The sequence below is a fragment of the Marmota marmota genome, unplaced genomic scaffold (genome assembly GCF_001458135.2).
Source record: "Marmota marmota marmota unplaced genomic scaffold, marMar, whole genome shotgun sequence".
Taxonomy (NCBI): domain Eukaryota; kingdom Metazoa; phylum Chordata; class Mammalia; order Rodentia; family Sciuridae; genus Marmota; species Marmota marmota.
In genome coordinates, this window is record NW_026000174.1 from 64,733,853 (window position 1) to 64,747,746 (window position 13,894).

General features: G+C 43.1%; 2 protein-coding genes and 1 long non-coding RNA gene across 4 annotated transcripts in view; 2 read left to right on the forward strand and 1 right to left on the reverse strand.

Moving 5' to 3' along the window:
• Hnrnpul2 (heterogeneous nuclear ribonucleoprotein U like 2) overlaps positions 1-10,104 on the reverse strand; it is a 12,638-nt gene extending 2,534 nt beyond the window's left edge. The window contains exons 1-15 of one of the 2 annotated variants that reach the window (XM_015478103.2): positions 10,059-10,104; positions 9,665-9,957; positions 7,445-7,580; positions 7,068-7,144; positions 6,736-6,875; positions 6,256-6,346; positions 6,045-6,157; positions 5,582-5,845; positions 5,308-5,430; positions 4,565-4,693; positions 3,901-4,069; positions 1,756-1,956; positions 686-759; positions 320-427; positions 1-204 (exon numbers count right to left, since the gene is read on the reverse strand). The exon at positions 1-204 is cut by the window's left edge and continues 2,534 nt beyond it. In XM_015478103.2, coding sequence (XP_015333589.1) covers positions 124-204; positions 320-427; positions 686-759; positions 1,756-1,956; positions 3,901-4,069; positions 4,565-4,693; positions 5,308-5,430; positions 5,582-5,845; positions 6,045-6,157; positions 6,256-6,346; positions 6,736-6,875; positions 7,068-7,144; positions 7,445-7,580; positions 9,665-9,848 — 1,890 coding nt within the window. In that variant the 5' untranslated portion in view covers positions 9,849-9,957; positions 10,059-10,104 and the 3' untranslated portion in view covers positions 1-123. Of the gene's footprint in view, positions 205-319; positions 428-685; positions 760-1,755; positions 1,957-3,900; positions 4,070-4,564; positions 4,694-5,307; positions 5,431-5,581; positions 5,846-6,044; positions 6,158-6,255; positions 6,347-6,735; positions 6,876-7,067; positions 7,145-7,444; positions 7,581-9,664; positions 9,958-10,058 lie in introns of those variants that run through there. The other variant, XM_015478104.2, reaches the window with a different exon arrangement.
• Positions 9,215-9,864, forward strand: LOC125612140. The gene is made up of 2 exons (XR_007342468.1): positions 9,215-9,360; positions 9,439-9,864. It is a non-coding gene; the product is annotated as an uncharacterized LOC125612140 (long non-coding RNA).
• A 539-nt stretch (positions 10,105-10,643) lies between the features above and the next one.
• The window catches only part of Ttc9c (tetratricopeptide repeat domain 9C), a 10,870-nt gene continuing 7,619 nt past the window's right edge, over positions 10,644-13,894 (forward strand). Inside the window, exon 1 of the mRNA XM_015478107.2 lies at positions 10,644-11,693. Within this exon, the coding sequence (XP_015333593.1) occupies positions 11,456-11,693 (238 nt within the window). The 5' untranslated portion in view covers positions 10,644-11,455. The remainder of the gene's footprint in view (positions 11,694-13,894) is intronic.

A 13,894-nucleotide genomic window follows, 5' to 3' on the forward strand; every position in this document is an offset into this window, starting at 1 on the left:
CCACCCTCCCCGGCAGCTCAGCCCCACCCCGACAGCCCCTGTTTTCCTTGGTTGTGTTTTGGGGGGTGCCTGGCACCCCTAGAGATTCAGCTTCATGGCTGACAGGCGTCAACATCAGGGGCTTCACCGATACCCTTGGTAACCGTAGTAGTTCCTGTAGTATCGGTCTCTGTCCTGGGGGTGGTGGTAGTAGTAATTCTGCCACTAGAAGAGAGGTGAAACCCCATCACTTGGAGCCAGAGCTGGTTGAGGATGAGAAAGCACAAACTCATCCTTCTGGTCCTGCTCCCACCACCCTCTACCCCAGGAAGATACTCACATCCCGATTGTATTGTCTGTAATAGTCTCTGTATCTGTTGTACTCATAATCTCGCCCATAGAATCGATCATAGTCTCCCCTGTATCGATCATAGAAATTACGGTAACCCTGAGAAGAGAGGAGGAATAGATTTATGAGTTTTCAGCAGCAGCATGACCACCATTACCCCCTCTTAAACATCTCATGTCTTAGTTTGATATTATAAATACAACAAATACTTTTCCCAGGATAAATTCTTCCAGATGAATACATTAAAGGGCAAAACCCTAAGCCCTGAGAAAACAGCCCAAACCCCTCTGCTCCCCCAAGCCAATAGGAATGGCTATCACAGGCCAAAGGGAAGAGCAGAAGGAGAGCTGCACTCACCCCTCTGTTTCCAGACTGCCCCCAGTACTGCTGCCCGTAGGCCCGGTTGTCGTAGCCTCGGCGCTGCCCGCCCACTGGAAGAGAAATGGAGAGCGCGCTCAGACAGCTGGCATGGGGTCCTGGCTCCACGTCTGAGTGGAAATCAAAAAAGTGGAGCCAAAGGCAATTCTGGGAGAATAGGAAGCCTGCTTGGGCCAGGCTCACACATGTTACTTAAAGCACCAGCCAGGATCTTTAAAAAAAAAGTCTGGGGGGAGGGCAGAGGAATCAGAGACATAAGAAAATCAAGCCACCTTGTTTTTGAAGCTCCCCAATTCCTGCAAAACATTTAAGATGGCAAAAGTACACATGGCAGAGTTAGAAACACAAGTAAAAACTGCCATTTTAAAGTCACAGATTCAGCCCTGGAAGCCCCAAGATATCATACAACTCATATCCATCATTTTATACAAAGGGAACAAAGTCTATTCAATATACTCCTTTTCTTGAGTGTGGGAATTATTCCTAGCGTCCAGCATGTAGCAGGAACTTAAAACTGCTGCGGACCCACACACACACATACATGCATGCACACACATTTTTAAAGAGTAATGAAGGTATACTGGAGGTTTAGATTTAAACTAGACATTCAGTGGGGAAGTTTCATTAACAGCCTAGTTTGCTTTGTAACCCTCCAAAATTACCAAATAATGCGTTTACTTTCTGATCTATACAGCTGGGTTAATCCAAAAGACAAAGCAGCAAAAAAACTTGATAATCAAGATTTCACTGCACAAATCCTCCTCCTAACACACCAACACAGTGGAGAACCCACATTAATGTGAAAACTAGACAGACCAGAAGGCACCGCACTTTTCAAAGAAACATTTTTGTTGAAAAGTGATGGATTATGGGAAAAGCAAAAGAAACAGCTGGGGGGTAAATGACATAGCAAGAAGTAAGCTCCATAAAGAAGGCACTTCCTTATTGTTAAGGACTTGTCTTGGTTTCCTGGCTTTTCACTGAGGGTCTTGCTGTACTCAGCACAAAGGACAGACTGAGGCTGGGGGCTGGCAGGTTCCAGGACTCACCATATCCTTGGCCTCGGCTTCGGTTCTGCCGGTTACGCTTGTTCCGGTTGTTTCGGCGGTTTGTTCGCTTCTCGGAGGGGGGCAGCAGCTTTCTTGCTTCTTCCTTGTATTTGGTGACAATGGGCTGAGCTTCCTCCTTCTCCAGCTCCCCATATGTCACCTCATCCATATAATCGCATTTTTCAGGCAGAGAGAAGTTGGCTATAAGAGTAAGAGAGAAGCTTGTGGGCCTGAAAAGTGCATAGACGGGTAAGAACTCATTATGAAAATTTTACTACAGGAAGCAAAAGACTTTCTAAACCTCATTTAGTAATGAACAAAAATATACTGGGATCATATGGACTCAATTTAAATAATCAAATTCACTTTCTCTTCCCTAAGTTTCCCTAAATTCTATCAGTCCCAGGCAAAGAGTTATCTGCTGACAGTATATTTACAAGTTCTCAAGTGATCCATAACAAGTCAGTAGTGAACTGATTACAGTTTCTTATCAGGATAGAAGTAACAGAAGCTAAAAGTAACTGAGAAAGTTTTGGTGTTGAATAGATTTAATTTAAAAGAAATTCAAGCCCAGAAGAATCTCTTAATCTACAAGGACCACAGAAAACAAAGAATACAAAACCTCTCATTTACCACCTGTACAAGACTGGAGAACATATTTGCCAGTCTCTGGACATTAAGTTCATAGGTTAAGTCTGAGGAGAATTCATTTCAACAGGAATCCCATGATTTTAAAGAAAACCCAGTTAGCCCTGTTTTATAAAACCAGAGAGATGAGTCTTTGAGAATGGCAGTTTTTTTGTTTTGTTTTGCTTTTTAATTTGTAAGCTTAATCAGGTGGTGAGTCCACTTGTAGCTGCTATACCAGATGTGGTTTCTTTGCTTGAGCAGATTAATACATATCCTGGTACCTGATAGGTGGTTATAACTAAATTTATGAACTAAATTCCTGATTGCCTGACTATCAGTCATGCACTGGCATAATTCATTCTATATAAACTTGGAGGACCTGGCCCACAGATGTGTAAACCAGTCCCTATGGCTAGGGATTATCAGAATATAAAGGGCCAGCAGTTGACAGGGTAGGTGCGATGCCATCAAATAAGACAGGAAGGAGGGCTGGGGTTGTGGCTCAGAGGTACAGCGCTCGCCTAGGATGCCCTGGGTCCAATCCTCAGCACCACATAATAAATAAATAAATAAAGGCATTGTGCCCAACTACATCTAAAACAAATATTTTTTTTTTTTTAAAAAAAAGGAAGGGAGGAATCACAATCCTAAGCAAACAGTAGGAAGAGGGGGTCATCAAAATAGCTAAGGCTACCTTGTGTGGACTTTGTTCTCAGGCATTGTAATGTATTAATGATTTCATTCAATGCCAAAAAAAACAGTTGAGTGCAGTGGCCTTCACCTGTAATTCCAACAACTCAGGAGGCTGAGGCAGGAGAATGTCATGTTTGAGGCCAGCCTCTGCAATTTTGTGAGACACTGTCTCAAAATAAAAAGGGCTGGGATGTAGCGGAGTTCAATCCCCAGGATCACAAAGCAAAACAAAAAAACAAGCCCTGCCCATATACCCACCCCTGCCAAAAAAGGGCAAAGAACAACAAAATGTAAGCCTATAGGTATCAGAAATCAAGATACTCCCATCACCACATTTTAATCTGAACTCTACTCCCTTTCCATGAAATACAAATCCCATGAAGGGAGAGTTTTTATGCTATTTCCTTATGTTTAGAACTGTGCTGAACAAAAAGGAGACATGCCATAAATATTTATTCCATTAGTAGCTATCTCAAGGAAGTGTTAATTTATTACTTTTATTTTTTGTAGTGCTGGGATGAAACCCAAGGCCTTACTAGGTGAGAATTCTACCACTCAACTACTATCCCCAGTCCTTATATGAGTTTTAATTATCCTGTTATCTATTATCATTTTCCCTATTTTGGGTCTTACACAGGATGAGTCAAGGGGTGACTGCTTCTCCATTTACTCTGCTCAATCATTTATTTCAAGTGCTTACATCTATTAAGTAGCACATCAGATTTATACTTCAGATGTGGAGAGTCACTCCTGGTACTAAAGGATCCCAATACAGTGTACGCTGAACAGGGTCAGGATCCCTAACTTATAATTTTAGCCCACCTTTCATCTCTAGCATTATAGACTCAGGCACATCATCTCCCTCCACTTCCTTGCGCAATTCCAGCCTCTTCTTCCAATCTTCCTCATTAGGGACAACCACCACCACTTTCCGGGAGAAGGTCTTGAATAGCAATAGCTTCCGCCGCTGGCCAGAGTTGTATACATTACACTAGGATCAGGAGGAATAATAGATGTTTAGGGATTAAAGCCACCACTCAACTTCAACCATATAAGATTAGGTCTCAATCATGTAATACATGATCTACTTTAATTTTTCAAACTCTGTGGTGACTGTGTTTTGTACATCAGGAAAACTGAGGTTCAGGTAAGGTTGAGAGACTTGTCCAAGATCACAAATCTAATAAGTGATAAGAGTCATGACTCAAATGAGCTCTAATTCTCCTTCCATTGCCTCTATTATATGAGTCCACATAGTCTCAGACAAAAATACTAATTTGAGATACCTCTATAAAGTTCCATAAACATTAAAATCATAACTCACAACCAGTTGGTCATATTAGGTAACCTAATTTTGCCCCTTAATTCAGTCTATTTATGCACCCCACTTTGACTATAAACAGATTTATCAACTTAACTGGGTGCCAAATTTTCATCCTTGCATCTTCTATAAAAATCAGGTTTCTTCTGAATGTTTGAACAATACCTGATCAAGAATAAAGTTCCTTTTTGTCCGGGAAGCAATCTGGACCAGCTTACTAAGGCACTGGGAAGCTTGCTGAACTAAAAGGTCTCGGCTTTTAGGGTCCATCTCTGGCTCCTCAAGCCCCTTCATCTGGTAAACATAAGGGAAGGGAAAAGAAAAGCAAGGAGTTATGCAGTAAGTGAAAGCCCAAGAGCCACTGCCACTGCTTTGATTGATTCCTCTCTCAGTTATAAGAATGTTGTCTATTTCCAGTCCACCTGGATGATATATTTAAGATTTTGTCTGTATTCAGAAATTAATACAGCAGAGAAAAAAAAAATTTTTTTTTAAATTTAAAACATATATAGCTGGGTGCAGTAGTGCATGTCTGTAATCCCAGCACCTCAGAAGGCAGAGGCAGTAGGATTAAAAGTTTAAGGCCAATCTCAGAAAGTAAGACTGCCTCAAAACATAAAAGTAAAAAAAAAAAAAAAAAAAAGGGGGGGGGAAGGGGGGGAGTAGGGAGAAAGGATTTAGTTCAGTGGTAAACTGCTCCCGGGTATAATCTTGAATACTAAAAACAAATGAACAAACAAATGAAAAAACCCACCACCCACCCATACACAGAAAAATTTATGACTGTTTGTTGGACCCGTGTTCTCAGACACTTCAAAGACCAACTTTTTCACTGACAACAGGTTATAGGAGTTTAATGGCACCCCCAAAGTGTATAGTATGTATCTGATTAATCCCCCAAAACTCACCCTCATTTGATTAAGCACAGTCTCAGCTCCCAGGACATTGTATCTTTTCTCAGGATTTTCTTTTGCGTATTTCAGTGCCCACTGGGTCTTTCCAGATCCAGGTAGTCCCACCATCAGAATCACCTGCAAGTAAAGAAAACCAGGAATGTAATGAAATGTAGGCCACTTTTATAAGATCCAATTTAAGAACATCTACCCCAAATCAGTTTGGTAATGCTTAGAGAAAAGATCTAGCATTACAGACCTAAAAGTTTGTGTATAGTGTTTGTCATACCTCACACTCTTCTATGGTCTTGGGAGGGACTGCAGTGCGAATGCGGTCCTCAACAGGCACAGCATGGATAAACACATAATCTTCCCGTGGTGGGAAGAAGGGCTCCTCCTTCTGACCGAAGTTTAATTCTACAACACAGTTTTTGCAGAGGACATGGGGTAGAAGGGCCCGGTCTGCCAGGGATTCCTTGTTGATCCGGAATGCCACACCTAGGTCTTCTCCATTCTTGGAGAAAGAAAGTTCTACTTCTTCAGTTTCAAAATTCTATAAGGTCAAAAGGCATGAGAACTTATGGGTAACGAGGTTTGAGGTAGATTAAATCTTATCCTTTAATCTTTTTTGACACTCAAACTGTTACATGCATCAAATGCATAAAGGGTAACAGTTGATGGGAAGCACAGTTGAATTTCTAGGGCCCTTTATCTACTCCATGTTATCAATCTACAGCTTCAGGAATACTTACAGCAAAGCAGCCAATGACATCATTCTCCCCAAAAGTCTGGCCAAATTCCTCAAACTGCCCATTCTCTGCCTTGAGTCCCCGTCCATCAAAACCATAAGAGAATTCATCCTCACCTAGAACAGTCAACAAATCAGTCACCTATCCCCAAAGTTCCCATAGACTAAGCAATATGTTAGCAAACACAAGCAAAGAAGTTACAAAATAATGTTACCGAGTTGTGGACGGGAAAAATCAACAGACCACCCAACTCGAAGGAGAGAAACCTCTGTGCAGCCTTCTTTCATTGGGAGATTCTGGGTTACCTGGTTAAGTCAGAAAAGGAATTCTTACATACTCTAACTCAGGAGCAAAGTCTGAGTTAGAAATACACATCTCTTTTGGTGGTATTAGGAACTGAACACCCAGGGCACTCTACCATTGAGCCACATTCCCATTCTTTTTTGAGACAGGGTTCTCAATAAGTTGCTGAGGCTGATCTTGTGATCCTTCTGCCTCAGCCTCCCAAGTCACTGGGATTATAGATATGTGCCACCATGCCCACCTTAAAAGACAATTTTTATACAAACAAAAAATGACAACTATTAAAATTGAATATTGGAATAACTTTCACTGAACTTAAACCAAAACCATGGAGGACAACCTATTTGACACTAGACAGTTTAATAAATGAATGATCTTCATGAGCTAGTACCTTGGCTTCAAAGCAGACTTTTCCCTTTGTTACTCCATAAGTACTCCTTGCCCCAGACCAAAGGGTGGGGAACTTCTCTGAGAAGAGTGGCTGCCCTCCATAACGGTCTTTGCTTACTTGAAAATGGAGATCCGAGGTATCTATTAAGAAAGAAAGATGGAATTGGTTTACTATAATGGTTAATGTGAGATCCACCAAAAGTGTACAAATATGCCCAGTTGTTACAAATGGACACAAAGTCTCCTGGAATTTGTTAGCCATGAAATTTTAATACCCAGAATCATTTTTAGGAGGTAAGTTAAAAACCCCAAATCTATCTGCCTTAGACATACATGTGTCCAGGTTCACAAGAGTTTGATCTTCTTCCTCATCTTTTGCCTCTTCTTCTGGAGGTGGAGGAGACTTTGAGCTATATACATGAGAGAAAAAGCAAATACAATGTAACCAAAGTCCTGTTCTTTGAGGGGTGTCTGCAGGACATTATGTCCATTTTAAACTCTCAGTGAACATCAAATCCCAGCAGACAGCTTCTTTCAATAAATGAGAAAGGGCAATAGGAGCTTCTATGGTAGATTCAATCTAAAAACTTATGCCTACAAAAACCTATTCCATTTTTAATCCACCCCTCCTTCCAGACTCTCCAATCAACACCAGGTATACCAAAATTAGAGTAGACACTCCCTTCAAGGAAAGGGACTGTTTCCCTCACCGGCTGTGGTAAGCCTCCTCTCGGAATTCATAGTAAGCTCGGCCATGTTCATCCTTCTCATCCCGCTGTCTCTTTACCCCCCGCCGCTCACCATCTGAGCCTGCTGGTTTTGACTTTTCACTATCTTGATCATCTCCTACAAAAAGGAGGGAAAGAAAATCAGCAGTTTTCATACTGGAGTGTAGAATAAGCTCAGACCAATAGAAACTAAAGGGGATCTGAGGATCTGTCTAATCAAAATAGTCAGGTTATTCCCACTGCATCCATAGAACATTTTATTTCCAAACATTATCTTTCTGTCATTGGCTGGAATTTTATGGTGGGGGAGGGAGGACATTATGGACTAATTACAGTCAAGCAGTAGATAAAAACTGGACAATTTTTGCATTCTAAATTTATCTGCTTAAATCAGGTCAAACTTGCAGATTTCCCCGTTAATACCACACACACACACACACACACAAAAATACTCCTAGATCTTTGACAAACCTTCAGGTTAATTTTATTTCAATTCTTACCAGATTTGAAGGTAGGAACCTAGTATTTTTAATATTTTCCCAGATTCATGATATAAATAGCTCAAATTTTAGAGTCTGCTTTTCCTGCATTAAAGTGCATAGCTGCTCATGGCTGGTTTATACAGCAAATAAACTCAAGTACATGATACATAACTATATTCTTAATCAGGGAATTTTTTTTTTAACTGAAAGTTGCAAGAGCAAACCATCAAGTCATAAGATACCCATAAATAATACTGCATCTTTACTGCAGGTAATTTGGGGCAGAAAGGTGTTGACATATATTTAGCAACATTCTTTACAAAAGGGTGCGGGACAGTTTTTCCTTAGACTTTTATATTTTGCAACACTAAGAAGGTTTTTATTTATTTTGTGATGCTGGGGATCAAACCCAGAGCTTCCTCCATACCAGGCAAGCCCTTTACCACTGAGCTACATTTCTAACCTAAGAAAGCTTATAATATTTTTTTTTAAAAGCAGTCTTTTATCCTTCAATGTTTTTTTTATGTGCTATCTGAGTACACACAAGTCAAAGGTTACATAATATGATTTTTGTTCCAGGACATCAGACAAAATCTGCAAGGTGTGTGTGACTGTTGTAAAATAGTTTCCAATTAACTTGGTAGTAGTCTAAAAAAACCATTATAAAAAGAACTAAGGCAACCCAATTTACAGTAAGACAAGGAAGGAACTCTAGCTTCCCTCCCTGATAGATACTGTTATGGATCAACTATCCATCCAATCACTTCAAAAGGAGAAAGGTCACTAACTCTCTGTGGAGTCTCTACAAAGTGTCTTCCACCAGGTTACTCAAGGACCAACCAGAACCTCAATCATTTCAATCCAGGAAGTCAGGAACCTGAAATGTAAAAGTCTAATGCAACTGTACAGTAAATCTACAAATATGTCCATTCACTGACTCAGTAAGATGATTAAAATTTAGTCCTAAGAATACAGGCAAGATAAATGCCCTAGCCAAGTTACTTGTTCCAAATGCACCAGATTAAGACTCTCCACTAGTTAACTATTAAGCTCAACAAGCTCACACTAGAGGCTGTCCCCTACTGCTCAGGCAAGGAGCAAGGTTAAATTTCCAGATTCTCTGCGTGGCTCAATATCTATCAATGTTTTTTAAAAAATATTTTCTTAGTTGTCAATGGACTTTAATTATATGCAGCGATGACAACTGAACCCAGTACCTCACACATGCTAGGCAAGTGCTCTACCACTGAGCCACAACCTCAGCCCTCAATATGCTTTTGACAAGAGAACTTTGATAACTTAATTTATTGCTTAATATTTTTACAGTGAGAAAGTCAACAGTCAGCTCAAAGGCCTAAGCCTGCAACTGTCAGTCAATTGGTCCCCGTAATCACCAATTCCTTGGCTATGAAAAAGGTAAGGAACACTGAGAGAGACTGCTCCACAGGTAGCTCTCAAGCAGTTCTGAGGCAAAATAACTCTTTCATCCATTAGTACTAAGGAACCAAGTTAGGCTGGGACCCAACCTCCTGCAAACAGTGGAGCCACAGAAGTGGCCAAACCACTCAGAAACGTGGGCAGAGGATGAAGGCCACCATCCTATCGGGAATCGTGCACTTTCAGGTAAGTGGGAACAAGGGATCGAACCCGCGACGCGGGGCGAGGTGCTGGATAAGGGGTGCACCCAGCAGGTTGGAGTCGGGCACTGCTAGCTCCTCACCCTGTTCCTCTGCGGCTTTGTCACCCGGAGCCTCGGATCCTGGGGTCTCATCCCCGCTCCGCTCCTCGGGTTCGTCTTCCTCTCCTTTGCCGGTGCCCTGCTCTTCGCCACCATTTACGCCACCTGACCCGGCGGTGGCCTCTGCCTGCTTCTCGGAAGCATGGGGCTCGGCTGCGGCCTCCATGGCTGCCGCCTCCGGGGGCTCTGGCGGCGGCTGCGCGGCCTGGCCCGAGGCCTGAGCAGGGGGTGGTTCCTCGTCCTCGTCCTCAAGCAGCGCCTCCTCGTCCTCCNCCCTTTTGCCTCAAGGAGCCCAAAACAACGCTACAGGGAGCAGCTTCCCTTCCAGCCCTTCAGTTTCCCTACCGCGGGCGGGCGCGCGCCGAGGACGACGGAGTTCCCTTCCTCCTCCTCCTCCTCCTCCCGCCCCTCTCGCTCCCCGGGCCAATCAGCGACAATGGTTTTACCGCGCAGCCGCAGCAGGGTCCGAGAAGGGCCAGGCTGGCTGCGGATCAAGTGCCTCGTAGGAAGGAAGAGTGTGCGCGCTCGTCTTTCCGTACTTCAGCCAGGGGTTTGCGCAGCCGCCCGGAACTCCCCTATCATGCGCCCCTTCAACTCTCTCACCACTCGTACTCCGGGTTCACTTCCAGTCGCCACAGAGTCTTAGGACTGCTTGCTCGGCGGCTTGTCTTCCCTATTCTTGTGTATGCAACAGCGTCTTGAAAGTAACTAGAAGCTGTTGCAGCATGAAAGGAGTTGTTTTAGTGACTAGTAGGCAAAAGGCTCTCCAGAACCAGAGAATACACTGTTCCTTAGCCTTCCTTTTCTGTGAATGTCTCAACTTCTACCTAGCAACAGACTCCCTGATCCTGCCTTATGTCTCTCTCATTGGCCAGCTTGAATCGTCGTCTGCCGCTCTGATTGGTCATCCGTGATCGTTCGGATTTTTCCAATTGGCGAAGAGACCAGGGGGATCTTTTTTTTTCGGGTTGTTCCGCTAAGGTAGGCGGGGTCGTTTCTGCGGGATTACTTTTCCGGAGCCGCTTCTGATTGGATGGTGTGGCGCAATGCGCGCGACCCTTTAGCTACCAAACTGTCAGGAAGGTGGACTCTTTCCTCTCCTTGCTCCCGCCCTTAAACTGAAACCCGGGAAGAGACTTCCGGGCTTGGCCTCCGCAGGGCGCCATAAACTGGCCGGGCGAATGGTGCCTTGCAGTTGGATTGCTTGTGAGGCCTCCTCAGCCTCGCCTGAGGGTAGGGAGCACGGATGTCATTCACCTCGGACCTTCAACTCACAGCACAGACATCGACAAACGCCTGTTGAATAGGACAAATAAAGAGCCGGGATGGAGGGAAGCCCTCTTATGTTTTAGCAACTGTCACCGCCTACTCCCTTCTTCTTCCAGGTCGGGGGGGGGGGTGTGTCCACAAGAAAGGGGGAAGCGATTCTGCCGGCGTTCTCACGCCTGCCGCATTTCCCTAGCACGGCCTTTAGTTTTTCGCGGAGTCTCTTTTCTCCAGGGTTGATTCGTTAGGAAATCACTTAATCTTTGGCTTCATTATTCCCACATTCTTTTCCTAACTAATTTCCTGCACTTCCGGAGACTGAAAAAGACTGCAGAGAAGTGGTGTCGGGAGTGGCTAGAAACAAGCAAAGCTTCCCTCCCGGGGTCTCTCCTGGAGAAGAGTAATCAAGTCGACTACCAAAATCAATTAATTGTTTTGATCCCAAGCCCAGAGTTTCAGTGCTCTTTCACTTCCCAGTTCCACTAGAGCAGTGGGCGACCAAGAGTTATGGAGAAACGCCTGCAGGAGGCTCAGCTATACAAGGAGGAAGGGAACCAGCGCTATCGGGAAGGGAAGTACCGTGATGCAGTGAGTAGGTACCATCGAGCTCTGCTTCAGCTGCGGGGTCTGGATCCAAGTCTTCCCTCCCCGATACCTAATCTAGGACCTCAGGGCCCGGCTCTCACACCTGAACAAGAAAATATCCTGCACACGACTCAGACAGACTGCTACAACAATCTAGCTGGTAAGAACCAGGGTGAAGGGTGGATAGAGAACGTCAAGGCAGTAGCATAAAACTGAACCCTGGGGGCGGGGAATCCCTGAGCAATCTTTTCTACTGTCTTGCAGTTATTCGGACGCGAATTGAAATTTATTTCCGATCTATAGAGCACTCAGAGTTGCTGTAGAGCAGGGCTTCTCAAACCTCACTTGGACTTTGTTAAAACACATTTTCCTGACCCCTACCCTCAGAGATTCCTATTCAGTTGGCCTGGGGTGTGAGTCTTAGAGGCTTTTCAGTGATGCTGATAGTTTTAGAACATTTTACACAGTATAGATAAAAACTGGCATTGTTTCTTTAGATAACTAGTATCTTTAGTCTTGGATGGCCTTGAGTGAAGAGGTGAATGCCACAGTATGACTAGGATTAACTTACTAAGAGAAAGAAGACTTAAAGTTTGTTCTGTGACAAGCAAAATAATCATAGAACTAATTAACTTATTTTGCAATGTATTAAAAATGTTTTAACAATCCAAGTTCACGCCACACGAATTATTAGGAGCAGTTTTTATGTTTCCTAATTGTTGTTTAAAGAGTGACCCTCCCCCGCTCCCTGTGCTGGAGATGGAACCCAGGGCACAGGCTGTATTACTTGGCCACACCTTTCCCCATAAAAAGGGATTTTTAAAAATCTAATTAACAATACTTATTAGCAATGGATTGTTGAAAACCTAATTCTTTTAATAAGTGTGTTCCAATGCTATTCTTAAACTCAAGTAACAATAATAGCAATTACTGTAGCTTGTTTTAATTAAGTCAACAATTATAAGGTGCTGAGGATTAGCAGTGTAATAAAACACATAAAGATCCCTGTACACAGGCTGGGAGTGTAGCTCAGTGATAGAGTACTTAAGTTTTTGTTTTTTTGCGGGGGTGGGGTACCAGGGATTGAATTTAGGGGCACTCAACCACTGAGCCACATCCCCAGCCCAAGTTTTTTTAATTCTAATTTGTTATATATGACAGCAGAATGCATTATAATTCATATTATAAATATAGAGCACAATTTATCATATCTCTGGTTATACACAAATTAGTCACACCATTCCTATCTTTATACATGTACTTAATGTCCATCTCATTACACTGTCTTTCCTACCCCCATGCTCCCTCCTTTCCCCTCCCTTTCCTTTGCTCTATCTAGAGTTTGTCTAATCCTCCCATGCTCCCAGCCCAATTTTTGTATTTTATTAGAGACAGGGTCTCACTGAGTTACTTAGTGCCTCACCGTTGCTGAGGCTGGCTTTGAACTCTTGATCCTCCTGTCTCAGTTTCCTGAGCTGCTGGGATTACAGGAGCACGCCACTGCGCCCAGCCAAGTACATAGGTTTGATACCCAGTACTGAAAAAAAAAGGGAGAGAGAGATATCCCTGTACTCATGCACAGGTATGGAGGTGTTCAATTTTATTTATTTTTATTTTTAATTTTTTTTTTAAGAGAGAGTGAGAGAGAATTTTTAATATTTATTTTTTAGTTTTCGGTGGACACAACATCTTTGTTTGTATGTGGTGCTGAGAATCAAACCCGGGCCGCATGCATGCCAGGTGAGCGGGCTACCGCTTGAGCCACATCCCCAGCCCAAGGTGTTCAATTTTAAAAAGATGCTTAGGGGGGGGCTGGGGTTGTGGCTCAGCAGTAGAGCGTTTGCCTAGCATGTGTGAGGCGCTGGGTTCAATCCTCAGCACCACATAAAAATTAAAAAATAAAGGTATTGTTTTCCAACTACAACTAAAAAAAAAAATTAAAAAGGATGGTTAGGGAGGTCTCGTAAAGGTGAATTTATTAAATACTTGGATAGATACTAATTAAGCCGTTTACATATACTAGCTTATGTGTCACAACAATCCTTTGAGAAAGTTTAAGGAAACAGTGTGGTGGGGCTGAAATTCAACCCAAGCAGTCTTAATTTCAGAGCTTAAATTCTTTTTCTTTTTTGGTACATAGATTGAACCCAGGGGTGCTTTATTACTGAGCTACACCCCCAGTCCCTTTTATTTTTTTAGTTTGAGACAGGATCTCCCCAAGTTGCTTAGACTGGCCTGGAACTTGTGATCCTCCTGCCTCAGCCTGCCCAGTTGCTGGAATTACAGGTGCATGCTGCTGCACCTGGCCGGAACTTAAATTGTTATTACAGAATTCTGTACTTTTTTTTTTTTTTTTTTTTT